Source organism: Mesocricetus auratus, unplaced genomic scaffold, assembly GCF_017639785.1.
Source record: "Mesocricetus auratus isolate SY011 unplaced genomic scaffold, BCM_Maur_2.0 Super-Scaffold_100021, whole genome shotgun sequence".
In the NCBI taxonomy this organism is placed as follows: domain Eukaryota; kingdom Metazoa; phylum Chordata; class Mammalia; order Rodentia; family Cricetidae; genus Mesocricetus; species Mesocricetus auratus.
Genome location: NW_024429202.1, coordinates 26171025 through 26198969, shown reverse-complemented (window position 1 = coordinate 26198969; position 27945 = coordinate 26171025). Strand labels below are relative to the sequence as shown.

The 27945-nt window shown below is 43.9% G+C and overlaps 1 protein-coding gene across 4 annotated transcripts; it reads right to left on the bottom strand.

The window, feature by feature from the left end:
- Nucleotides 1-83: 83 nt before the first annotated feature.
- On the bottom strand, nt 84-27945 carry Rab23 (RAB23, member RAS oncogene family). 4 transcript variants are annotated; one of them, XM_040729301.1, is made up of 7 exons: nt 27808-27945; nt 21043-21266; nt 18111-18196; nt 6825-6981; nt 5335-5417; nt 4254-4346; nt 84-3374 (listed from the first exon to the last, which is right to left on the bottom strand). In XM_040729301.1, the coding sequence occupies exons 2-7, from the start codon at nt 21195-21197 to the stop codon at nt 3235-3237; spliced, it is 714 nt and encodes a 237-aa protein (XP_040585235.1). In that variant the 5' UTR covers nt 21198-21266; nt 27808-27945; the 3' UTR covers nt 84-3234. The 4 variants fall into 4 exon arrangements, with proteins under 4 accessions (XP_040585235.1, XP_040585237.1, XP_040585236.1 ...); XM_040729303.1 differs by having other exon boundaries at nt 21043-21260; nt 27808-27917; XM_040729302.1 differs by lacking the exon at nt 27808-27945 and adding an exon at nt 27457-27585.

The window sequence follows — 27945 nt, the reverse complement described above, 5'->3', positions numbered from 1 at the left end:
AGCGATATCATCACACCTGGGCCCTTTGTACATTCCGCCCCACACTGGCGGTCGCCATCACACATACACACCACACAAAATTCTAGCTTTAAAATGCTTTATTATTTTGGTTATTGGAATTCATCTTTGTTGAAATTGTAATCAAGTAGTAGTACATTTTTAAATTAACCCCAAAGGCATAAGTACCACTCAGTATGAATACATACAAGTAGTTTCCCATTCAGATTTACAAAAGCATTATTTATTAGTAACAAAAATATAGGAGGGGTAAAGTTTTTCCTTTGATCCAAAGATTTTGTTTTTAAAATACCATTTATCAACATCCTACTATAGATATTTCAAGAGACATCAGGAGTAGTAACAAAGACTCTGGTGGCCAAATCATTCCATTATCTGGGAGCTTGGTGCCTGGGTATTTCAGACCCCACTGTGGTTTATGTACCTGTATGCAGATAATTTCCTTTGTATGATAGCTTTTTAAGTTGCATCTATGAAACCCTTCAGAGTAACAAGTTATGGTGATTAAAGCCACCTAGTCACTGAATGGTTGCAGCGGAGGATGCGCTCACCCTGTGAGCCCCCTGCGGTCGGTCTGTGAGTGATGCTCCAATGAGGTGTTCCCAGAGTACCTCACAGCAGGTACCAGAATCTCTCCAAAGGATGATGGATTCTAAGGCCAACTCCTCATCCTAATGTTCTGACTAGACCCCAGTTCCTGGTGGCAAGCACAGGGCGGGCCCACACTCCCAAGTTCTTCTCAGCGCTGCTTTCCCAGGTCAGAAGCAACTGCTTAACTTCACTCTGCAGGGAAGCGTCGGTCATACAGCTTCTCTGTGGTAGTGTTAGCTCTAATTTGAAAAAGATGTGTGCTGTCACTTTGAGTGGATAGAAAGGAACAGTTAAACCTGTGTTTATTTGTACTGCCTCACAGGGCCGTTTTATGTACATAGGCAGAGACTGGAAGAGGAAACCTGAGGAACTCTTTGATATGGCAATTATTCCACAGCTGTGTGCTTGACCCTAACCACGGGAGATGATGCCAGAAAACTAGAGCACAAATGGACAGAGTTCTCTTTATCATCACCAAGGGGCTTCACCAAAGTTACAGTCACAAAAGAAAGCAAGGTGACCTCTAAAGGTTTCAGAATTAAATACATTGATAAATCAATTACTTGTGGCTGATGTTAGACTTCTCAAAGTATAAAATATAGCAATGCAAAGTAAAACTTCAAATGTGTAACAAAGACTTCCATTAAAAAAGATAAAACAAAATACATAAAATTCTGTTACAAACATTAAGGAATCAGCAGCCATAATTAGACTGGGTCATTATTTTACAGAGAAGTACCACACACCTTTTCCCCACACATTTAGTGACTATGATTAAGCTACAATGGTCTATAATGAATTCTTCCAATTTAACCCTGCCAATTAAAAATAACAAGACCACTTGCCACCAAACACACTTTGTGCAGAAGCTAAGGCGACTGTATGAGAGAAACCATGAGGCACACAGGCACCCAGGGACCCTGGTTAGGAACCAAGGCCCCCACCTCTTAGCCCACCGCCAGCAATGGGAGTGCTAACAGCAGATAACACAGAACAAGCATCTTTACTACTTGGGGATGGATGAGGCCAGACCCTTTCATTGCTGTGAAGGGCGAGCATTCAGTGTGGACTACGTAACAAGGGCACTCCGTGACTTCTGCTATGCTCTCAACATCAATCTGGGCAGGGTGAGGGCAGTACAATGGGGGTGAACTTAAAAACAAAAAAGAACAAGAGAAATACATCAATCATTTATGTATATATTGAACATATTTTGATAAAAATAATAGAAAATGACGTCATAGCACATTTTTCAAGAAAAATCATTTTTATATATTTGAAATCCTGTGAAAACCAGGAATGTGGAAAGGAGTGATTCAAGCTTTAAAAATAAAACCAGCAATGACGAATATTCAGTTTTTTTAAAAGACCTCATGAAATTATCTCTCTTTGGCAGGCTAGTGTCCCAAACTACAAGTTTACAAGCATCATTTACACACTGGGTCATTTCTTTACAGACATCTCGGGGCTGACAGCTCCTGATAAGGGTCTGTGTAAACCAAAGGCCACAAAAGTTCAAGCAATAGTCTTAAAATGCTATACAAGGTGTGTAAACAGAAGGATACTTCAGAGTTGCAAGGCTCCAGAAAATTCATAATCTGGGTCAGGACCAGAGACTATCTTTTGTACATTCTGAAAAAATGGCTCCCTTCATCTTCAAAGTTCAGAGTTGGGGTCTCAGTCATCAGCCCGGAAGCAAGTGTGCACACACTTCCCAGGATCTTCTGAGTGACTGTTGGCTCCTGTGGACCGGGGGATGTGGCTAAGCTTGTGACAGCAAGAGCTTGCCATCTTACAGTGGCCACGGAGAAGAATGCAGGACTCTCACTAGGGAGAAGTCTGGCATTCGGATGTTTACATTACCTTCACCTACACTGTTGGAGAGGACACTGCCTTTAAAAGATGCCACGAATACAAATCCTACTACCAAAGCACTGTAAAAATTAGGGGGCTGTTTTGGCACACAGTACATTTAAGTCCAAGTTCATTTTGTAAAATATGTCTCGACATTCTCATGTGAGACCATAAAGACAGACAATGTGTAATGGTTGTATGGGTGACCTACTTAGAATCTACAAACCCTTGACTAGCGCACAGACCTTTGTTTTCTGGGGCCAGGTGTCTGCATGCACAAGCCCACAATCTACACTTTACAGATATTGCACGAGGACCACTGACAACACACAGTAGTGCAGGCTGACAAAGTCTGAATTTTTCCTTCAGTATTCAGAATGAACATTCCAGAAAAGCTAGAGGATCAGTTCCAGAAAAAGAACACTTGCTATCTCTCCTTAGTCTCTAAGAGTAAAACTGGACCCAATATATTTAGTCATTTCATTTTTGTTTTCAGCATTTAAAATTCAGCAAAACCCGTTTTTGACATGTCCCGTGGTGTCCCTTCAAAAACAGGAGAAGCTTCGTCTAATGTGAAGAAGTAGAATGAATGCCCAAGGCAGTAATTTTCCAGCAGAGGTCTCCATCTACATCTGAGAAGCGCTGCAGGGCAACATTACAATGTCAGCTTTCAGGGCGAGGTGCAAGGTCCGCTAAGACTCGAACACACAGTGATGCTGGGTGCTCCTCAGGGAACTGCAAATGCAATCCTGCTCCCCTCCCTGAAACAACTTAGGGTATACTACAGCTGCTAAAAGGATTTCTGGTTTTCTTGGTCCTTTGTTTGTTAGGTCTAAGATTGATGACGTCTCCACCGTTAAGGGTACTTGAATTCTGACCCAAGTGACTTCCAACGGATGTGTTAAAGACACCTGTATAATTGGGGAAAAACAGAATGACTTATACACCTCCAAGTCACCTGTCATATACACCTTATTTACTAGTGAAATCAGACATATAATTGAGTACCTCGGTTGTTTTTATTTTTTATTATACTGGAACAGTTCGGCTTCATTAAACTCTGCTGCACTGCCACTACCCATCTCCACTTCCTCTTTGCATCCTGAGGCTAAACTACCATAATCAAATTGGCCAACAGGTAAAGTGACAAGGGAATGATAGAGGAAGCTATGCACAGAATGGAACCTCTAACCTATGAACTGCCGAGCATCTAGATACATGAAACTCTGGGCATAGAAGCCATCAAGGAAACAGAATCCAAGACCAGTTCCCACCCACAAGAAGGTGCAGTCTAATAGGTGATATACAATATGCAAGCATACTATATGACAATGTACCAAGCACGGCTCTCATCTTTGTGCAAGCCCAAATCCACGGTCAGCTACTGTAAGAGAAGGTAACATAGTCTTCAGGGACTGCTACGCTTCACCGGTGTCTCCCACACAAGAGAAAGATCAGTAGGAAGTAGTGAGATGAGAGGGAAGGGCAGGAAAGGAGAACACTCGGGAGAGATGATGGCGGGGAGCCTGCTCGCACACACACACACACACACACACACACACGGGTCTTCTCAGAAGCACTCCCCTGTCTGCCGGATGACCCCGAAACTCAGCAGGAACAACTCTTAACAAGAGAGCGGATACTCACCGAGCTCAGCAATCTCATTCTGACAGTTTTAACCCAGATTTCTTAAAGAAATGAGCATATTACACATAAAAAAGGTAAACACAACACAATAAATGGAGTAAGTGCCAGGTAAACACATGGGCTGAAATTTCCCAAGCACTTACCGATTTTGTTACTACTTGAATGCGTCTGCTCTGGATCTTCGGTTATTTGTTGTTTGAGTTTTTGTAGATGTTTCTCAGCCAAATATTTAAAAACTAGAATAAACACATACACAGTATGACTATGCAAGTAAATCAACTTTCGTATTGCAATATTTGGACTTAACTACATAAACTTAAAATTACATCCACCCACCATGCCCTGCTTAAACAACTTCCCTTTCACTTTCTTTTCTGAAGAAAACTATACGGAATAAAGACCCAAGTGACAATCCAGTTGCAATCTAAAAATGAAAATTCTAGAATGAGAGAAAATCTAAAAACATTTCTTCTAGCTTATTTTCTTTTGTTTGGTTTTTTGAGACAGGATTTCTCTGTATACTAGGCTATCCTAGAACTCACTTTGTAGACCAGGCTGACCTCGAACTCAGAGATCTGCCTGCCTCTGCCTCCTGAGTGCTGGGATTAAAGGTGTGTGCCACCAATGCCCAGCTAACCTTATTTTATTAAACTTGAAAGTACTGAAGAAATTTTGCTGTCTGATGGAGTCTCTACAATGGTGGAATAATAAAGCGGTTCAGTAACTTCTAAAATTTATGCACGAGAACTACATAGATGTATTCATTCACACTTAGTTTTGTTAGAATGTTTCTGTCAGTTGTTTTTCTCTCTGTGTGTGGCACAAGAATGTGGAGACTGAGGACAACTTGCAGAACGGCTCCTCCTCTCCTCCCACTCTGTGGGCTCCAGGGGTTGAACTCACTGTCAGAGTTGCCAGTGAGCACCTTCCCCTGATCACCATCTTGCTGGCCCTATGGCTTAGAGTTTAAGAGCTAAAAAAAAAAAAAACCCAAAAACAGGCAAAGAAGTAACCCACTGAAAATCTTAGGAGTTTCCGGAAGAGTAAGCAACAAGTAATCATCAATATTAGTGAATAATTAAGGGCCCTTGGAGCAGAATACTTTCAAAATTACTATAATGTGACAAGAAGAAACTTGTTCTCAACCTGTTTTGAAATCCAATTTCTAAGCATGACAGCAATAGCACTTAAAAACCCCACAAGTTTCTTTAAAGAGGCGGTCACCTTCATTCACATTCAGATCTTCCTTCACAGACGTCCTGTAGAATCTTAACTTCAGCCTCTTGGCCAGAGCCTCAGCTTCCTCACTGAACAAAAAACAAACAAACAAACAAACATACTTTTGATTCGTACCTGATGAGTAACACTGGAGCATGACAGGGAGGAGGGGGAGGGCGGGAGGAGGGGGAGGGTGGAGGAGGGGTGCAGGGCCCTTTCTGAAGAAGCCTGACAGGTCTCCCCTTTAACAAACCACAGGGTTTTCACCTTCACTGTTCTTGTGGGACAAACACCAATCATCTGTGTTGGGGAAGTCCTGTTATTTGCCTGTGCATTTGTCAATAAAGTATTGTCTGGCCAATAGAAAACCTAGATAGGAGGGACTAGGAGTCGAGGAGGATTCTGGGAAGGGGAAACACAAGAGAGTCAACATGTGATGCCATGGGGGTAGGATGCCGGGAACTATTCTCCGGTAAGAAACATACTTAGATTAACAATTATGGGGTAATTACTTAAGGCAGAGCTAGCCAGTAAGAGACAAACAAGGCCAACAGCTTCATAATTAATATAGCCTCCTCTGTGTTTATTTGGGACTCATGCGGATCTAGAACCAGGCTGGCGCGGCAGAGCCCAGGCGACTGGCGGGGGATAAACCAAAGCGGCTAGCAAAAGAAAAAGATTCTCTTTACACATCTGCCAGTACTATAAAGTCACAAAACAATTATACGGCCCTTTTCTTTAGAGTATCTATCTCAGTTTGGGGCTGGGGGCTTGGCTTAGTTGGTAGAGTGCTTGCATAATGTCATAGGCCTGTGAATTCCAGCACTTCAGAGGGAGACAGAAGAAGGGTCAAAAGTTCAAAGTCACCCTCAGTTACAAGGACTACAGGACAGTCTATATGATACCACTATAAAGATTATTTCTCTTTAACACCACTTGAATTGGTTACACTGCAAGCTGCTTATTTTACTCTAATTACCAAACATTAAAGTGAGCACATTAAAAGCTATGACAGTAAGAGTACATTTTAGTTTTAGTTTCATGGGGACTCTTTTGTTTGTCGATTTACTGGGATTGTGGTTGCCCTGATCCAAAATGGCTCCCTGTGGCCCCCAGCCTCCTGTTGTACATTCCCCGTGTGGCTCTCCCCACCCTGTAACCAAGGCTTCCCTGTGTCCAATAAGACATTTCTGAGAGGTCATCAAAGTCATTAGAGTTCCTCTCCGGGGAAATGGCTGTCGTGCTGGAAGAGCATGAAGAGCGCCGCCCCCAGTGAGTGAGCCCCCTTCCAGTGGACCTGGACATGAGCACAGCCCCAGCATGCACAAGGCCAAGGCTGGATGAGCCTGAGGTCCACCTGGATGGGAAAGGAGCTTATGCCAGCCTAGGCCACAGAGTGAGACACACACTCTCAGAAAGAAAACTTAAAATAAGGCAAGTGTTTAAGGTTAGCAAAATATTAACAATGAAGAACAGATACGTGTAGGCCATCTTACTTTTTGATACACGTGTCGTCCAGCAGGTCAATCTTGTTTTGTACAAGCACAGTTGGTATATCTCCAACTTCCGCGACTACTTTTTCTCTCCAGCTGGAAATTGCCTCAAAAGATTCCCTGTCTGTGGTAGAAAACACAAGCACACAAGCCTGGGCCCCTGTAGGAGCACAGAAGGAAACCGTTACCAGAGTGGCAAAGCAACTGTGTGCAGGACACGGACATTTTCCACCTACTCAGACCAACTTCTGGGAGACCCCCTCTGCACACGCTCGAACAGTCACTTCAGTGGACTTTCTGATTAGGAAGCACAGGCTGTTATGAAGAATGAATGGCCAAAGTGTCAAAGTAACCTCAACTGAACATGTTAAACATCACGAAGCACAGCCTGGTCCAACCGAGAGGTGGGAAGGGCAGAGAGGCAAGCGGGAATGACAAGCTTTTGCTAAAAGCTTTATGGTAAGATTTGTCATCTCCTTACAGCACAGGTCTCAGGAAACTCCAAGAAAGCAAACAATTTACTCAATCTGCTTACTTACTTTTAAATAGTATTATTTTAGTCAGAATATCAGTGATTGTCTTAGGGTTACTACTGCCGTGATGAAACACCATGACCAAAATAAACTTGAGGGAGGAAGGGTCCATTTCCCTCACAGTTCCATACAACTGTTCATCATTAAAAGCAGTGAGGGCGGGAACTCAGGCAGGGCTGATGCAGAGGTCATGGAGGGTGCTGCATACTGGAGCTTTCTTACAGAATCCAGGACCACCAGCCCAGAGATGGCACCATCCACAGTGGATGGCTCCTCCAGCATCAATCACTAATTAAGAAAATGTCCTGCAAGCTGCCTACAGCCAGATCTCATGGATTTCAATTCTCCCCTCTCCAACGACTTTAGCTGTGTCAAGTTGGCATAAAACTAGTCAGCACAGTAATCTAAAGAATACAATAACCAGTGTCCTGAACCCACACACTCACACCATAATGGCCTGGCTGTTCTTCTGACAAAATTTTAGCTATCAGCTGTCACATTAAGCTAATGATACCTAAGACTGAAAACAGAGCCAGGCATTGTAGCACACACCTTTAGGCCCAGCACTAGGAGGCAGAAGCAGGAACATAGCCAGTTCTAGGTCAGCCCAGTCTACATAATGAGACCCTATCTAAAAACAAAAAATAAGTAAATAAACTGCAACCCCCTGGAAAAAGCAGTGACTCCATGTTAATTCTCACACCCTGGTGATGTTAGGTCCAAAGTGCCCCCTGCCTCCTGCTGGTGACAATGTCCTAAAAAGAAGGACTCTTGACAGGGTCAACAAAGGACTGCTATTGGCCTAAATTCAGCATTCCTCGGAATCTTTCCTTATCCATCCCATCAGTCAACCACCTCGGGCAGGGCATCTAGTTCCCAGTTAATCCTAACCTGTAACTGCTCAGAACCCCCACCCTGCTGACTGTGTAAAATCTCTGTGCTTCCCGTCCAATTGCTGTCTTCTATTCTTTTTTTTTAATATAAAGATTTATTTATTTATTATCAATACAACATCCTGCCTCCATGTCTGTCTGCATGCCAGAAGAGAACACCAGATTTCATTACAGATGGCTGTGAGCCACCATGTGGTTGCTGGGAATTGAACTCAGGGCCTCTGGAAGAGCAGTCAGTGCTCTTAACCTCTGAGCCATCTCTCCAGCCCCAATGTCTTCTATTCTTGAAGGTAGATCAGTAGTTTGTTTCCCCAGTAAACTTTTCTTTCTACCTACAGTGGTCCACTTCGGTAGTTTTACTGTGCCCTTGCTTACAAAAGTGACAGAACAGGCTCAAGAGAATCTTCTGGAGTCTCAGAAAAGACTAACCCCATTTCTTGCATCTCTGTGACCCACAGGAGCTATCCTGTGATCTCAGGTTCCTCTAAAACCCTTTGAAGATAACAGCTAAGCCTCCCAAGAAGGAAGGGATTCCACTTTTGTAATGGTAATGAAGCAAGACTCTTCAAGGTGCCAGCATCCATGCTGCTGTCTCTTCTTCCCCAGAGACAACTGACTCGAACTCTACTTCATACGGCCTCATCCTGAAGTACTCTACCATGTGATTGGGGATCTCGTTTTTTGCCTGAGGTCCCCAAAAGATGAAGACAATGTCACAGGCTGCTGCCAGGGACAGGGTGGAGCAGTACCTCCACTCCTACTTCCCCTAACTGTGCCAGATAAACCAGGAAGAGTGGGAAAGAGCTTAATGTTATTTGAGAAATGAAGGGTCAGAGAAAGCACAGCCTCCCTCCAGCTATCAGGGAGGTGATAGGTGGGCATCAGAAGACAGGAAGATGTAATGTTGGTGCAATTGCAGTGGCCTGGGAGTAATTAAGTCACTGGTGGACACTGGCCCACATAGACAAGGACCCTGGCACAACCCCCTACTGTGTCCCCTCCCCATGGGGCAGCTGCAGAGGCCTGCTCTGTGCCAGTCACAGGTTTCCCACCGCCTCAAGCAGGTTCCTCTTCTTGTACCTCAAGGGGTTTATGCTTTTACTTGTGGTTTCTTCTTTCGTGGTGCCTTGGCTTTCTTAGGGCATCCCGAGGAGGACCTGGTAAATATCCAGCTTCCTGAGGCAGCTCTACAAGGTTCTTTAAAGGGACTGGCCCCAAGTCTTCTACAGTGATAACTAGCCTCTATGTTCAGTACAGCAGCCTCAGGTTTCCAAGACTCCCCCTTTCCTAACCCTCCCCCTCAAGTATTTTACTTCGTTCTAGGATCACACCCCAAATTAGTCACCGGGTGGAGGTGGGGCTCAAGGAGAAACTGTTGAACTTTTCAAAGACAACATAATAAAAAACTGTCTCTGGAGCCATGGAAGAAAGCTGGAGTCATCCCGTGTGAAAAAGGAAAGGAGGCACAACACAAAACTGCCACAAACACCAATAAAAGCGGGACCACCAACTCTAACGCCGAGACCACAGAAGTAAGTCCTAAAACCAACGTCAGTCTCTGGAACGAGCACAAGCAGATCTCCAAGCACAGGGCTTCACCTGACAGTGAGTCTCAGACCAGACACGAATCTAGCTTAATCTCATAGGGACATGGAGACCTCCCCTGGAGACCTCCCCTGAAGGGTAGTGACTGACTCCCACCCTCAGAGTCCTTCACTCAAAATGCTGGAATTCTAACTGACTTGATGGACGACAGGTCTTGAGCAGCTAAGCAAGGCTGCTGTGTGCTGAGTACAACAGCCGTGCCATGCCCAGAAGCCAGGTTACACAGCCCTCTCCCCTTGTGTCGGCTGCCACACACTCCCACCCTTTCCCGCGCTGTCTCCTGCACTTTGGCTGGGGGGAGGGTGAAGCAGATGATTAATCCACAGCTGAGCACTCAGTTACCTCAGCACTTGTCCATTTGTGAATGTCTATATTAACCAGTACCCACCGAAACCATAAGCAGATTCAGTCTGTGACTGACAGCGACATAAACCTGCAGAAATAGGCACAAATAATTATAAGGCATACCACTTACCAAATCTCCTCAGTCGTGGACTTTTGACTAGGTTTATAGTACCAGGCATGCAACCGCTCCTGTGAAGCAGTACCATACTCAAGCAGAAAGGAGCTGGTCACCCCCATAACTGGCAGGCCACTATTGTACCGTGGGCACATGTTGCCAGGGATGTCTGTTATATTGCAGCATACAAGGTTCAATGCTAAAGGAGACCTCTGACGTCTTTTCTCCCCCAAGGGCCTGCATAGTGACTTCCAGCCCTACAAAAGCTAGCTATCTAGGAGAGTTTCCTGGTCAGTAGAGGTTGATTCCTTTATGTCCTTTATCCAAAGGGAGTGGAGTCCTCAGCAACAGTCTTACCATTTGGAGGTGGTGGGAGACCATGAGAAATGACAACAGCCTGTGTTGTTTTTAGTACCTCTGGGGCATCCCTGACCTTAGGGAGATAGGTACCTTGTGTCTAGCAGTGAGATTTTCATTAATAATATTCCCCTGAGGACTGACAGAACAAAGTGATGCCTTGTTAAATTCTGCACTTATGGAAAGGCAGGAAGATTTGACCATTTTGGTCAAGGGGAATAATATAGCCTGGGCCGCCCTTGTCGCCTTAGAAGGTCAACTCACTGCTCAAATTCTAAGCTTTCAATTAAAACTGTTGAGCTTCCTGATAAAGAGACCTATTAACTCCTCCTACCTTGAGACAGGCTACTCGTAACTACTGTAAAAGACCCGAACATTTCTAAACTGTAAGAACTTGAATTTTCTGCTCTCCCAAAACGGACAACAGACCTGAGAGACCTTGAAAGAAAGCACTAAGCTAGAATACAGTTGCTCTGCGGGAATCTGGAATTTTTCCTTTTTCTGTTAGTAATACTGTGGGAGAAACAACAATAATTATTAACCTAGAGGAAGCAAAGGCCCTGCTGGTACCAGAGCTACTGTCTGCTTTAAATCCCACATGTTTAAAAACTTTCTCCCTCAGTAAAAGTCAGACTAAGATGGTGGAGGTTTCTGAGCTCCCCACAGCTGCCTCTAAGACAAACCCTGTATATTTCCAGCTGGGAAACTGCAGGGTATCAACTCTTCTACTGGTGATCTGTGTCCCTCTCCATTGTTAGGACAGGACTTTTTAAAACCACAAAATATTCATAGCTCCTCCTCTCAAAAGGGAAAGACGATTTTTAACTTGGGGACACAGGAATCCTCTTGTCCGCCACATCACCTATGAAGGAGTCAGAAGATCCCTACACGAGGAAACGGACAGCCTTCCTTCACAGGTGCCCTGGGAATCACAGGCAAAATCCTCAACAGACACAGGACAAAGAAGCTCAGTGGCCCTGACTGGGTGACAGTAAAGGCAACCCTAACATAAATGATGCCCTCGGGAAAGAAGCCCCAACAGGAATCAACCCCCACAGAGCAATTCTGAGAAAAGGGCTTTTAACCCCTTGCAACACCCCAGTACCAACAAGGCAGCCAAAGGGAAGAGAATGGAGGTTTGTGCTGGAGCTCCCAGCCATAAATGAGTCAGACCATCCCTCACCAGTCGGTGGTACCTGATCCACACATCTTGCTATCTAACCCTCCTCTAAAGCAGCCTGCTTGTCAATGCCAGATCTTTGCAGTGCCTTCTGTAGAATCCCTGATGAGTCAAACAGTCAGTATTTGTTTGCCATCATGTGGGAGAATCAGCCATATAAGTGCATTGTGATACCACAGGGATACACGTAGTTTTCTCAGATTCTTAGATATGATTTATAATGTTCTCATGAGTCTACTCCGACACAGTAAGTGAATGACCTGATCGAACTCTCCTTCACATGGTAATTTTCAAAGATATGATCTTATTGCAGGGACTAGCTAGGAAGGGCCATAAAGTATCAAGATACAAAATGCACTTTTGCCAACAAGAAGATGAGCACCTGGGTTACATAGTGACTTCAGGATTTCTCATGATTCTTGAACTGTACTTCTGCTATTGTAAGAGTTTTCTTTCCTCTAAAACAAAAGCAAAACAAAACAAAACTCAATTAAGAGGATTCCTAGAACTAACTACTTATTGTTTAACCCTGTGTAAATTTAAACAGGAACAACCAGATCCCACACAGCTAGACCTGAAGAAAAATGCAGCAACTGAGGCCTACCAAGTCCTGCATTAGGGCACCCAAACTATCAACTCTCTTTCCCCCTTTCATTCATGAGAAACAAGGGGATGCAGTGGGCAAGCTGACTCAAATAATGGGAGAAGTCACAGCCCCCAGGTATGTTAGTCAGCAATTGGACCTGGTTGCTGCAACACACTGCCCTGCCTGAGGGCCATCCTCTGCCACAGCTGCGCTTTAAAAACAGTCGAGGAGGTAGGTCCCTTTCCCGAGCTCACAATACGCATGTGCCCCATCACATGGAACTTCTGCTAAAGTCACATTACATCCAGGAGTTGCCTAAAATTTTAAAGACTTGTTTTTATGTATATGTATGCACACTTTGCACGTGTGTATGAATGTACGCATGTATGCATGTGCACTACACAGATGCCGGTGTTCTTGGAGGCAGAAGTGGGTGTCAGGTTGCCTGTGGCTGGAGTTACTAATGGTTTTGAGTGTGATGTGGATGCTAACTGCTGGGCCACCTCTCTGGCCCTGAGTTGTTTAGGTTCTTAGGGCGCACTGTGCTCTGTCTGCAGATGTCCCCTGTGGCACTGCATCCTCTGCCTGCTCCTCATGTCAGATGAGCTGGAAGGAGAGGCAGGGCTGGTACACATCATTCTCCTAAGATGCCGCTGAAAACGTCTGCTGGAAGTGCAGAGCTACTTTATTTAGAAGACGAAAAGGAACAATTTCTGTCAGGGTACTTAGTAACTTCCATTCTTGATACAAACTAAGAGTATCATTGCCTAAGACTGAAACTGCTCTAACCAATAAACTCATTATCTTAACTGGAGCATGCCATTTACCAGAAAACAAAACAGCTAATGTTTATACAGATTGTAGCAATGGATTTGGAGTGGTGCATGACATCCTATAAACTATTTCTGACTTCCTCTGACCAGCCTATTGAAAATAGTCAACAAATCTCACTTCCTAGATCCCAACCATCTGCCCAAATAATTACCCATTATTAAAATCTCAGGACATTCTAAGACAACAAAGAAGTAATGCTCAGGCTGGTAGAGCTGCAAAAAGGGCTTCACTATACACAACCACACAGGAAAGGGAAAGAGCCCATCCGGTTCACAATGACCACCCTACTCTGAACTCCTCCTTTAGACTCAGCAGATGGCACCACTCACTGCGAGAAGAAACCCTGGCACCAGAAGGTTATTATCCACAAATAGAGTTACCATGTCGTAGATATTGAACACCAATCCCTTCTAAAATTACAGCTAGCCACTCCACATGGGGTTAGCTACAGAGTCAAACTGGATACAAGACTGACTGGAATTAAAAGATAATGAGCGATTTCAAGTGTTCCAAACATCAAATAAAATGTTCCTTGAAGTATCAATGAGTGTAGACAGAAGAACATAAAATTAGTCTAATTAAGGCTGCTACCTTCAGTTCATGAAGCTCAACTGATGATTCCTATTACATATCACATGTGATATAGTATATAGAATTCCTATTATATAATCATATAATATAGTATATAGCATTTCTATTACATACCACATGTATTATTATGTCAGTTACAGAGGACAAAAATGCAGCTCAGATAATAAGGCTAATAGATTTGATATGATCCAGGAATTTCTTCCTTAATGACTTCATCTGACATACCTTCCTTTCTTTTTCCTTTTTTTTTTGAGACAGGTTCTCTCTACATAGCCCTGGCTGTCCTGGAACTCACTATGTAGACCACCCTGACTTGAACTCACAGGGATCCCTGCTTCTGCCTTCAGAGTGATGTGACTAAAGGCTATGCCACCATGCCTAGCCATTCCTTTTTAAGATTTTTTTTTCTTTTTCTTTTTGCCTACTCAGCCTCATCTAGATCAGAAGCTAGGAATGAGCATCCTAGTGGTGGGAGACATTAAACACTTGATATCTGACACTTGCCATGTGTACAAAGCGGGGGCCGTGGACAAGGTTCCAGAAAAGAAGCTGTGACCACGGAGGCAGACTGACTACGACTTCAATGATGAGGAGAGGGCGGAATGCCGCAGGTCAGAGCCACGTAATCTTGGCTAGCGTCAGCCCTTTTATGCCACTAATTGCCCATCGCTGTATATGACCTAACACCCTTGTGGCTATGAGGTAAATCCTTGGGAATGCTTGGACAGATTCCTAGCTCCTATTAGCCGCAAAGCTAAGAATGCTGCCGGCAGTATCTGAAGCCTGTCTCAGAGATCTCCCCCACTGCTGAACCCGCCTGAGGATCTCCTCATCCATGTAGCGGGAACGTGTGACTTGTACTTTTCCTTACTCTTGTTACTTCATGAAACTGATGCCACATTAGAACCCAACAGGAGCAGCCCAAACCTGTGTTCCTGGGCCACAGTCACTGGTTTTGGCTGCAGAATAAACCACCTGCTTACTCCAAGGTGAGGGCTGTTTCTGTACTGACTCCATCTTCATTGCTGACCCAGTATGGATGTCCACAAGTTGTAACAAGAAAGCTTGCTGTTTTCTCAGCTAGAAGGGGACAACCCTCTGGACGGCTGGTACTTGAATTCAAGCGAGGGAAGACAGAGGCTGAGAGCAAAATGGACAGACCTACATGGAATAGGGAAGTGGGTGGGATAAAGAACAAGACCCACGTAGGGGGGCAGTGGGCGGGGTAATGGCCAAGAGCTACCTACAGAAGGACTGCATCTGGGAAGGAGCTGTGCTCCCCTCGGAGGCACAACCAAGCCTGCACAAGCATTTTAGATTTAGGAGAGATAGTAATGGTGGAGCTCAGAACATACTACACCAAAGTATAGCACTGCACCGTGGAGAATTTCTCCTGGAGAGGGTCATGAAACCCAGGGTCTCCTGTCTTCTTCCTAAATGTGGGACACGAGGCGCTCAAGTGGGAAGGGACCACTGTCTGAAAAGGTGGCAGGGCGCAGAGACAAATGCAAATGAATTGCCTTGCCTGCTTCCCTATCATCTTTTCTCGGGGTCTTTCTTCAGGAAATCTAATGTTTAACTGTTTCTTTGGGTTTTCATTTCCTCATGAAAGTTCCCATGTCACATAAAGCATGCATTGGTATGCTGTGTAAAACCAAGAACCTTTCAGGGCAGAGATGTACATTTTCCTCCCTTATAAGTCACAGAAGGAGGAAAACAAGGAGGGGTGATTAAAATCTACTTCATTGCATGCCCCCTTCTGTGTGGGCCAAAAGCATTGTCTGCTACTACCTAGAGTAGACTTTCTCAAGAGTTTTGATGGAATCCCAAGTGGCTTCCCACTGTGACTCACGCTGTTGTAACCTATTTACAGGCCGCACGTGGAGGGTGGAGCAGGGGCTCAGCAGTTAAGAGTGCTAGGGGCTTTTCCAGAGGACTTAAGTTCGCTACCAGCACTTAAAGTCTCTGTAGTCTCCATGTTGTCCTGGCTGGCCTGGAAATCACTATGTAGATAAAGCTGGCCTCAAACTCATCGATATCATTCTGCCTCTGTCTCCTGGGTGTTATGCTGGATTAAAGGCATAAAGCATACCCAGCTCCAATTTTAAAACCTAACAGCTAAAGACTATGCTACTTCCAGACTTAATCAAATTAACACACCTTGTCTGTGGCTTAAGCCAATTTGAAATTGATTTTCTCTTTTCAGTGATCTTATGGAACCCTGAAGAAAGCACAGAAGGATGCTGAATGAAGTCCCCCTCAGATGTAAGTATAGTTGCTACTGTTTTTTCTGAATTCAGTCTGTACTGGGACAAATGCTGCCTTCTGTAATTTACAAAAGGAAGCTAAAACAACAGAAGAACCATCCATTTCCCACCCTCTCTGCCATTTCAACACAATTGGATAAAGACTTACATTATTATGATGAGCTTTTAACAGGACTCTATTTATAAACTTAAGGCCATTTTAAGTTAAAATGATAAATTCACAGAAACCAAAGCTATTTAAAGCCTTTTTATCCAAGGGAGACAATAGAAAGTAATTTAAACATCATGTTTAGAATGCAAGCAGCAACACGATGGTCTATTTTTAGTTCTGGCAAAGAACATATTTTATAAACATAATAAAGAGAAATGGTATTCGTGGTTACCAAAAAATTACTAAAGAAAACAGGCTAGGTGGTATAGTGCTGTAATCTTAGTACACAGGAGGTGAGGCAGGAGAATCTTAAGAGTATGTGCCTAGCCCAAGTTTCGAAAAAGCTCAGAAGCACCAAAACATAAAAATAAAACTGAAAACCCAAGTCTTACACAATTATGGAGAAGAAAATAAGCCAGACACCAACGTTATCTGGACGGAGTCATGAAAGAAAATGATGGGCCAGTTTCTGGCTGATTCTGTCTCTACGGCCCATAGGTGTCACATGGCTTTAAGGTGGGACAGCCTGTCTACAGCACAAAGCTTTTTCACAAGATCTTTTATTTATCTATTTATTTATGTATGTATGTATGTATTTATTTATTTATTTATTTGGGCTTCCCGAGACAGGGTTTCTCTGTGGCTTTGGAGACTATCCTGGAACTAGCTCTTGTAGACCAGGCTAGTCTTGAACTCACAGAGATCCGCCTGCCTCTGCCTCCTGAGTGCTGGAACTAAAGGCATGTACTATCACTGCCTGGCCACAAGATCTTTAGAAGGATACTGAACCAGAGCTTTAGAAAATCATCTAAAATTAACTTTATTTTTATTTTTATTTTTTTGGAGACAGATCTCCCTAATATATCCTTGGATGGCCTAGAACACAGACCAGGCTGGACTCAAACTTGTCATGCTCTGCCCCAGGTTCTACCTCCCTAGTGCTGAGATGACAGCTGTGTGCCACCACATCCAGTGAACACTCTGTTATTTGTTGTTATTTTCTGGTTCTGGGGATTGAACTTGGGACTCAGTGTATGTGGGGTAAGCACTGTAACAGGGCTCGAAAAAAAACAAAAAATTAATTATTTATTTATTATGTATACTATCTTCTGCCTGCATGCCAGCAGAAGGCACCAGATCTCATTCATGGTGGTTGTGAGCCACCATGTAGTTGCCAGGAATTGAACTCAGGACCTCTGGAAGATCAGTTAGTGCTCTAACCGCTGAGCCATCTCTCCAGCCCCCCATATTTTATTCTTAAAGAGAAGCTCTTAAACAGCAAACAAAGTGTGCTGGTTGATATTGTCAACTTGACACAAACCTAGACATGCCTGGGAAGAGGAAATGCCTCCATAAGACTGGTCTCACTGGGCGTTGGTGGCGGATCTCTGTGAGTTCGAGGCCAGCATGGTCAACAGAGCGAGTTCCAGGACAGCCTCCAAAATAATACAGAGGAATCCTGTCTTGAAAAAAAAAAAAAGAAAGAAAGAAAGAAAAGAAAAAAAAGACTGGTCTGCAAGCAGGTCTGTGGGCACTTCTATATTAATGGCTGATGTGGGAGGGCCCAGCCCACTGTGGGCAGGTGGTCCCGGATGGCAGAAGGAAGCTGGTCAGTAATCAGCATTCCTCCATGGTTTCTGCCTCAGTTCCTGCCCTGAGTTCCTGCCCTGACTTCCCTCTGTGATGGAATGGGACCTAAGTATTGTAAGATGAAATAAACCCTTTCCTCCCAAAGTTACTTTGGTCATGGTGTTTTATCACAGCAACATAAACCCTAAGTAAGACACCAAAAAAGCAATGTTCTTCACCTAGCCAAAAGTTTCATATTTTACCTCGATAGTATGCTTTCGTTATTGCATCAAATTCCTCTTGACCTGCGGTGTCCCATAACATTAGCCTGACATCTTCATCGTTAACTCTGAAACAAGAGATGAATTTATTCCATACAAAGTGAAAAATATCAATGTACATTTTTATTTTTCAAACCGAAAGTCTGAAAGCTCTATTGTTGACTTTACTCTGAAAGTCAGAGCAAACTAATTTTAAATGACAGGGCTGTTCCCAATAGTAAAGGTACAGCTAAGACCCTACACTCTGTCTGCCAGTGTTTGCTGCAATGACAGTCTTAGTGGCTCTAAGACAAGCAGACCTGGGAAAGGGGAATCCTGTGGGTCAGATCATTTTCTCCTCTTACTACCCCATTCTAAATGGGGTTTGGTGCCCTATCGATGGGTAAGGATGGGGAGGAAGCAGCCCGCTTGGTGGACCTCTACTTTGTCATGTAGTTGAATCTTACCTCAGTAGCTATGGTCTGCATCACTTTGTCATGCTGCAGAGCAAACCCAGGACCCTTTGCATGCTAGTCAATGCTAGTAACGCGCTTTACCACCGACTTATACCCTCTGCTTTCAAATGTTTCTGTGAATATTAAATTAGCAAAAGCAGAACCACCCTATTCTTGGGGACAATACAACAAGGTCAGGTTCCTCAGCATGATGATGCACACCTGTAATCCAGCATTGGATTCTGAGGCAGGACAATCTTGATTTTGTGTTATAAGACACTGTCTCAAAATGAAAGAAAACGAACTACCAGTTTGTATCATTAATTGACCTAATCATGCTTTATGTGTTTCTACCTAAAGACACCTTATTACACAGTAATTCACTGAGCTCATGTCCAGCAGCAGAGAGTGAGCACTGTAACTGCTGTATGAACAACCCTGATCTAACGCAGTACTCTTCTCCACAAGGCACACACAGCCTTCTCGTACTCAGAAGCACCAGACAGAGCTACAGCTGGGGGCCATGTAGACAGCCGAATCACCCGCACAAAAGGAGAGCGTGAAAAATGTGCACTACACAAAACAGGACAGGTTTATCGTATAAGGGCTAAAACAAGAAGTAACTTCTTATTTGACCACAGCTGGGAAAGTACATGTTGGACACTTCGAATGTTTCTGTAGCCCTCTGTCTATCCAGTAAGTGACCACAAAAGCACTGACTGTGGTTTCAAGTAATTTTTAGCAAGTTGGTGAATTTGCAAACAAAGAGCCTAAGAGTACAGCAGGAAAGATGGCTCAGTGGTTAGAAGCAGACACATGCTGCTCTTACAGGGCACCTACATGTGTAGTCCCCAGACTGATAGCAGGCGACTCACAACTGCCTGTAACTCATGTTCTAGGGGATCTGGTGTCTCTGGCCTCTGCACTCATGTATACATGCCCACCCCCACCACACACTTAAAAATGAAATAAATCTTTTTTTTTTTTTTTTTTTTTTTGGTTTTACGAGACAGGGTTTCTCTGTATTGTTTTGGAGGTTGTCGGTCCAGCCTGGCCTCGAACTCACAGAGATCCGCCTGCCTCTGCCTCCTGAGTGCTGGGATTAAAGGCGTGCGCCACCACCGCCCGGCTCATGAAATAAATCTTTTTAAAAAGCCTATGAATAATGAAAAAAATCAACTAATATCCAAAATATTAATTAGTTTCAGGTACATGTATAAAATATAAATATCGTCAAGACAAAATGAGCCTTCTTGAAGTATGTTTTAAGGAGGCAAACGTGGATGTACCACAAAGGCATATCAGACCGGAATCCACGACGACCATTATCTCTGCTGCAAGTTAGTGTCTGGGCAGTGAGTCAGGTACAATCCATAGGAAGCTTGAAGGCATTCAACAGTACTGACAAAAAGCATCTCTCCCAAGTATTTTAGAGTTAATCTGGATTTACTGAAATAGGAGTTCCTTTCTGTGGGCAAATTTAATACTTCTAAACCTGTCTTCTTTTCTTTTTTGAGGACAAAGGCGTGTTATTATCTCTCTAACTTCTATGCAGTGTTTTTCAGTTTTTTTTTGTTTTTTTTAAGGAACCACTAGGTTTGGTGGTGAGCAAATGTAATTCTGGACATTTAGAAGGTAGAGGCGGAACATCAGGATTCAAGGCCAGACTCTGCTATACAGCAAGTTCAAGGCCACACTCACCTACCCATACTCAAAGAAATAAAATTAAAAGACAGAGACAATGTAAACAAAAGGAATGAAAATTATACGACAGCTGAGATATTCCTTCTAAATAACAGATCAGGCAGAAGTCAGTCAAGGGTCAGTTTGTGTTTGTCAAGTCCCCAAGGTGTCATTAATAAATATAAAACATACAGAAGCGAGAAGGGAAGGAGTAAGGAGGAAAATGAAAAATATTAGAGGAAAGGGGAAAAATTGCAGGAAAAAAAAACAGTCAAAGATTAAAGTATATGACAAAACAGAGCAAAACAAAAGAGCAAAACAAAAACCCTACCTGAGAACTCCCCCAGGTCTGGCATGATGGCACATACCTATAATTTTAGCACTCAGAGACTACGAAGGAGGAGAGCAATTTGAGGCCAGTGTGAGCTACAACAGTGAGAACCTGTCTCAAAAATACAAACACGTGCAGGTGTAGTAGCTGTCTCAAAAATACAAACACGTGCAGGTGTAGTAGCTGAAGGCTGTGTAAAACACGTGCCTGGAGGTAGAAGGAAGAGACTGGGAGTTTAGGCTCATCCTTGGCTACATGGCAAGTGCAAGGCCAATGTGGACAACATAAGGCCTTGTTTAAAAGACTGAGCAAAACAAACAGCCAACAGCAAAACCCAGCCGCACTAGCTGCTACGGGAGCCACCGACACAAGCTCCCTGGCTTGGACAACAAGGCAGTTTCTCATTCCAGTAGAGTCTTAGACACTTTACAAATCAGAACCAAAGGCTAAAACGCCAAGTACATACTGAATCTGTCGCTCCAAAAAGTCAACACCAATAGTTTTCTTGTAGTCTTTTGTAAAAATGCCTTTGCAATATCGCTGAATCATACTTGATTTTCCAACTGCGCCATTCCCTACGACCACCATCTTGATGGCTACTTCCATATCTTCCTCCATCATTTTGAGGGAGAAACCGTTTCTGGACCGGCTCTATTTCCAGGTGATCAGATCGTCTCAGCAAACCTATAACTTAAAATAAAATTATTTTTATCAAGAAACAATCACATTACATTATAGCAATCTGTCCAAAGGCTGAGGCTCCCGATCCACCATTTTCCTTGTTAACCTTAGAAAGGTAAACACTGATCTCTTATCTGCTCAATTGTCTCTTTCACAGAGACAAAGACTTAGCACTGAATTTGAAGTACAGAATTTATTGCTTAGCCTCTCCGTGACTCAGTTTCCTGGCAACAATATCCATCTAACAGAGTTGTTGACCAACGATACGTATGAAAACTTTAGCAATATGTGAGTTACACATGCAAATACTCATTTTATGTAATACAACCCCACACAGTGTAACAACAAATGCATTATTAGAAACAAAACCTGAGAACGACGCTTTTCAACCATAGAGGTAACTTTTTAAAAAAGTACCCCAGAGACATTTTGTGTAATGATGAATAGTCATGTGTCACACTGGGCTCTTGATTAACTGTTTCAGTGCTCACGTTATAATGAGTGCCATACATGTTATCTAATGCTACGGATTCTTTGGTTTGAGATCAGCTATAGTTTATAAGACAAAGTAATAGAATATGTATATTTACGCTAAGAAAGAATAGGAAGCCAATTTTCTATAGTTCTTAAAATGACATGCCTACTTGGTTATTATATTTGGACTCCTGTAGCTGATAACCCTCATTACACAAACTGAATATTCCTAAGTCTTCAAACCTGCCCCATAAATTTGCATGGTCCTAGGAATCTTCTAGAAGTACTTGTAAAGATCTAGTCATACATAATCAGAAACCTCAGAGCAGTAGCCTTTGCACCTACTTTTGAAGAGAAGCATGAGCTGGGCATGGTGGTGCACATCCTCAATCCCAGCGCTCAGGAGGCAGAGGAAAGAAGATCAACCACAAGTTTAAAGTCGGCCTGGTCTACAGTGAAATCAGTCTCAAAAACACAGGGGAAAAAAAACCACACACATAAGGAAAACCAAGAAGCACAAAAGAGCACACGTAGCCCTCCCTCAGGGAGATGCTTGCGCTGCCTCCTTTGGGATCCACCACTGCCCATGTCTTTCAAGGCCATACTTCTCGAAGAGGAACACTGGCTTGCAAGGCAACTAGAGTGAGGTCAGGTGTGCTCACTGTGGTCCTCTTTGCACTGGGCTCTCCTTCCTGGAAATCGTCCTTTCTCAGGTGTCAAACGGGCATTGCAGTCTTAAGACTCTTCTCTTTAGCAAGGGAGGGCGGGGGCTTTAAGCTCAGTGGTAGGGGACATGTTTTTATGCACAGACCCTGGGTTCAACCCCCAGCATCGGACCCTCCTGCCTCTGACAGGGGATTAGGAACTGTGGCCTTCCAGGAAGAAGTGTGTCATGAGCTTGAGCTACAGGCGTGTACCACCAAACCCGACTACCGATAGATCAAATGACAACATCAGCCCTAAAGGCCAAAAGGGAGAGCACATCATGTTGTGGGCACTGAAAGACATGATCTGTCAACACAGAACCGCAACCCAATGAAACCCTTCAGGAGTGAAAGAGGAGTCAGGATAGTTTCTAATCAGGAAAAACCGAGACCATCTGCAGTCTGCGAGGAAGAACAAAAAGAAATTCCCGAGACAGAATCTTGGAATATCAAAAGGATGAACATGGTAGATATAAAAATACTGTGAAATGCAAAAGATGTCTTGTTTCTTTCTTTACACTGTATGTGAAGAAAATAATTAAGACATTTATGATAAGAGAAAGGAATGTAGAAAGAGGATCTTATACAGGAACTGACAAAATGCTAACTCCAATAGGCTTTGACATATACATATATGTGTATATACACACACACTCACACACATATAAAGTAATACCCAGAGCAAACATTCAAAAGCTCCTACATCTATAGATACTAAAGAGCAGATAGAAAAGAATACACTTCCTGCCAAGAATACACTAAGGGGGGGGGGGGGGGGAGATGGCTAAGCAGTTAAGAGCAATGACTGATCTTCCAGAGTTCAATTTCCAGCACTCATACAACAGCTCATAACTATCTGTAATTCCAGTCCCAGAGGATCTGATGCCCTCTTCTGGCCTCCATGGTTACCAGGTGTGCACATACAGTGTATAAATATACATGCAGGCAATCATCAACTTTTTTTTTTAGAAAAATGATTAGAATGCACTAAGTATATGTTTTACCAAGATAGATCATATTCTGAGCCGTCACAGACAACTGCTGTGAGATTGTGTCTCCTCAGAAGGTCAGATGATACATTTATAGAATCTCACCAACATGGCTGCGTATGGATGAGCCAGGCAAGGTCAACACGCAAGGTCAACACGCAAGGTCAACGTCAATAGACATGCTAACATACACTGAGGAAAGCTCACAAGACCTCAACCCTACACAAAGAACTACTGGCAACTAAGACAAGCCGGAGAAACAGTTTTACCAAGAGAAGAGCTCACCAACTGGCTGTTCAATATCAAAAGGTCAGCACTGTAAACAAAGACAAGTGACAATTATATGGCCTCAGTAGGTTGTATTTAGACACACGTTAACAATAATTATATAAAAAGAAGTCATAGATTTAAAAGAAAGCGAGACAGGATCCACAGGAAGGTCTGGAGGGAGGAAAGGGAAGGGGCAAATGGCAAATGATGTGATTATAATCTCAAAAATAAAAATATATCATTTAAAAAAGGGTAAACAAATCTAAAATACTGAAAGTCTTACAGTGTATTCTCTGAACATAATGGGCTCACACCAGAAACCAGTGACAGAATAGATAAGAAAACCTTGATATTTTGAAATGAAAAATACATTTCTGAGGGATCCAAGGATCACAGAAGCCTAGAGAGAAGTAAGTAACTGGATGTGGCCTATGATCCCTGCACTTGTTGGAGCTGAGGCAGGAGGACCCTGCGTACGAGGTCAGCCTAGGCTATATGGCTAGACCCTGTCTCCAGATAGAGAAGTAATATCTAATATAATCTATTACAAGTATACAAGTGTAATAATAGAAAAGTACAATGTGGTTATTTGTGGATGTAGCTACGGCAGGGTAGAAAAAATGATCCAATAGGTAAGAGTGGACATCTCAATAGCCGAAGCTCTTAGCCCCGTGGGGCAGCCGCAGAGCTAACTCTCAGGAGGCCAGGGCAGGAGAGCAAGCTCCACCCTGCCTGAGACCACCCCAGTAGCTTGTCAAGACACTATCTCACAATGAAAAGTAAAAAGAAACCTGGGTTTGTAGATCGGGGGCAGGGCACTTGCCCGGCATGCCCAAGGCCCTAGGTTTAACCCCTAGAATCGTCATAAAATAAAATCAAGTTGAAGAAAATTGCATTGTCCGCTTTTATAGCAGTTTAATCTGAGATCAAGGTACCAGGACACTGGCGAGAGGAGATCCACACCCCCGTGCACGTGGCAGGAGAGAAGCCTCACAGCAGATCCACACAATGGAAAGCTTCGCCTTACACAATAAACTTCAAATGTATCACAAATGCAAACGTACAGCAGCAGAGCAAGTCCATAGGAGAGGATATTCCTGACCAGGTCAAAGAGTTCTTAGACAGGAAACCAGAGGGCACAACATGAGGGGAAAACTGACAAGCTAGGATTCAAAGTGGATCCCAACCTGTAGCTCTCAACCCCTCTGGCAAACCTCTGTCTCCAAAAGTATTTACGTTACGATTCACAACGGTAGTAAAATTACAGTTCTGAAGAAGCAACATGATAGTTTTATGGCTGAGGGTCACCACAACCAGGAACTGTATTAAAGGGTCGCAGCATTAGGAAGATTGAGAACCTCTGTACAAGATGATGGCTCAGCCTGATGCACAAGACTGATACCCAGATTCCACGGTGGCCGGAGAGAACCCGACCCCTGAATGCTGACTTCCGACCTCCATGAGTGCACAGCCACGTGCACACCTGCCCTCACGCACACTTCATCCACATGCACAATCACAATAATGTAATTTCAAAACGTAAAAACATTAACCAGGCGTGGCAGCACACACCTGTGATCCCAGTATTTGGAAGGTGAGGCAGCAGGATCAGAACTTAAGTTCATCCTTGGCCAGAGTGAGTTCCAGGCCAGTAGGGGCCAATGAGAATGTCTCAAACTAACAAAACAAAGCCAAGTAAATAGCAACAAAGAACAGCCCAGAAGGGTGGCGCATGCCTGAGATTCCTGCATTTGTGAGGCAGAGACAAGAGGGTGACATTCAAGACTACTCCATATACGTGTATTTTGAGGACCTTTTCTCAATGTAAACATTTGTTGATTCAAAAGATAATGAATAAGGAAAGTAATGAATAGACAAGACACTGATTAGGAGAAAACATTTTCAAAATACAGATCTGACATAATTGGTATCTAGAGTGTTAGAAAATGCAACCAAGTTAAAAACCAGCAAAAGACGTTGATAGTGCACACACAAAAGTGTTCGTGGCACATGAGTACACAGACATTCAATAACCGTGGCTATTAGTTAAAGGCACATGATACCTACCCAATGACACCAGTGTGTGTGTGGATAAAGAGCAAAGAGGAACAACTGAACTACCCAGCCACTCTGGAATGGTTTTCATAGCTAAAGATACAACTGAAGAACTGATTTCCTATATAATCCCCAAATCTCACATAACGCAATACCATACAGAAATAAAAACTTAAGTTCACACAGAAAGCTGTGGAACACACACTTTCTCTCTCTCTCTCTCTCTCTCTCTCTCTCTCTCTCTCTCTCTCTCTCTCTCTCTCTCACACACACACACACACACACACACACACACATACACACACACACACAAAATCAATCAATCAGTCAATCAATCATCAATCAAACAATCTACGGCCATGTCACCCTGAACACATCTCATCTCAGAAGCTAGGCAGGTTAGATCTGGTTAGCACTTGGATGAGAGATTTATTTGCTTTTATTTTATGTGTATCAATGTACTAGTGTTTCGCCTGCATGTTTGTGTGAAGGCATTATCAGATTCCTTAAAACTGCGGTTATAGACAGTTGTGAGCCACCATGTGGATGTGGGAATCTGACCCAGGTCCTCTGCAAGAGCAGCCAGTGCTCTGAACCAATGGGTCAGCTCTCCAGCCCCATCACAACGCTATACGTAATCACCTAAAACTGAAAACTACCCAAATGTCCTTCAATGGGTGGAAAATATAACTGGATATATTTGGCACATCCACCTAATTAAACACTACATACCAATAAAAAAAAGGAGGAAATTATCCATCCAGGAAACAATGTGGGACAGATAACTCCCTCAATTGCCATAGTGTTTACCTAGCTCCACAAAGCCCAGGATTCCATGCCTAACACCACACACAGCTGGCACAGTGGTGCATATCTGTAAAACTGGCACTTGGGAGGTGGAGGCAGAAAAACCACAGTCTCATAGTTATCCTTGGCTACTAGAGCAAGAGGAGAACAGAATAGACAGATTAGATTAGATAGATAGATGCACGCCAACATAACCAACATGAATGCATCTTGAATCTCAAAGGCATTATATATAGTCCTCGAAAAAGAGTTATCAACAGCCCAAACTGTTACACTTAAATGGCATTCTAAAAACACCAGTAATTCCAAGGGATCAGGAATAAGAAGTATGATATAAAGACAACACGGGGTTTTAACAGTTAGTAGAACTGATTTTTATATCCTGATTGTACTGGTGGCTACACGACACTAAAACTCTCCAAAAGGTTATTTTTACCATATGGAAGTTAAAAAATAATGAAGACGTGAAAACAGACCGTAGCTCCGGGAAACTGTTGAAGTTCTCAGAAATTAGGGTTAAACACTGCATCCCAGCATGCAGGAGAAAAAGGCAAGTGGATCTCTGGGGTTGAGGCCAGCCTGTCTACAAGCAAGTTCTAGGTCAGCCAAGGCAACATAGTGAGTCCCTGTCCCAAATCAAATCTCTCTCTCTCTCTCTCTCTCTCTCTCTCTCTCTCTCTCTCTCTCTCTCTCTCTCTCTCTCTCTCTCTCTCCTCTCCTCTCCTCTCCTCTCCTCTCCTCTCTCTCTCTCTCACACACACACACATCATTAGAAAGGCACACTTCTGAGTATAATTAAAAACTGACAGTAATTATAAATATCCTTCCCTCTCAACTTAATTTGAAATCCCTTGGCAACCAATACAGTCCTTCGCGTTAGCGAAGGATGGATCAACTTACTAAGCAAAGGGTTGCTGGGTTTGGTTTTTACGTTGTGCAACAGCTTGTACGCTTGAAAGAGCACAGGGATTGTTCTTGTCGCGCAGCCCCGTGGGGACCTTGCCTCGCCCGCCGGAGTGAAGTTCTCACACACTGGGGTTCCTGCTCCAGGGAGACCACTGCGACCAATCTGCGGGTAGCGGCCGGCATCGATCGGTGGACCAGAGCGGTCCAGCCGGTCCACGCGCGGGCAGTCCCCACGAGGAGGAGAGCGCAGCCCGCCGCAGGCGCGGTCCCCGCCCACAGTGACTTCCCGGCACCGCCACCCGGGAGCCCGCAGCCCCGAGCCGAGGCCGCGCAGGCCGCACTCACCTCCTGCCTGCAGCCCGGAACCCTCGGCACCGAGCGCGCAGCCCGGAACCTGGAACCCGCAGCACCGAGCCCGGAACCCACAGCCCACAGCACCGAGCCCGGCTCCTCCCCGCGGCCGCCTCGCACCCGCTCGGCTCT

Bases quoted from the DNA above. Each gene is read 5' to 3' on its own strand.
- Rab23 (XM_040729301.1), bottom strand. From the start codon at position 21,197: ATGATGGAGGAAGATATGGAAGTAGCCATCAAGATGGTGGTCGTAGGG. The intron at 5,418-6,824 runs GTAAGATGGCCT...TTTTTTGTTCAG, and splicing joins GACGACACGTGTATCAAAAA to TGAGGAAGCTGAGGCTCTGG. The intron at 3,375-4,253 runs GTAAGTGCTTGG...CCAATTATACAG, and splicing joins TTCAAGTAGTAACAAAATCG to GTGTCTTTAACACATCCGTT.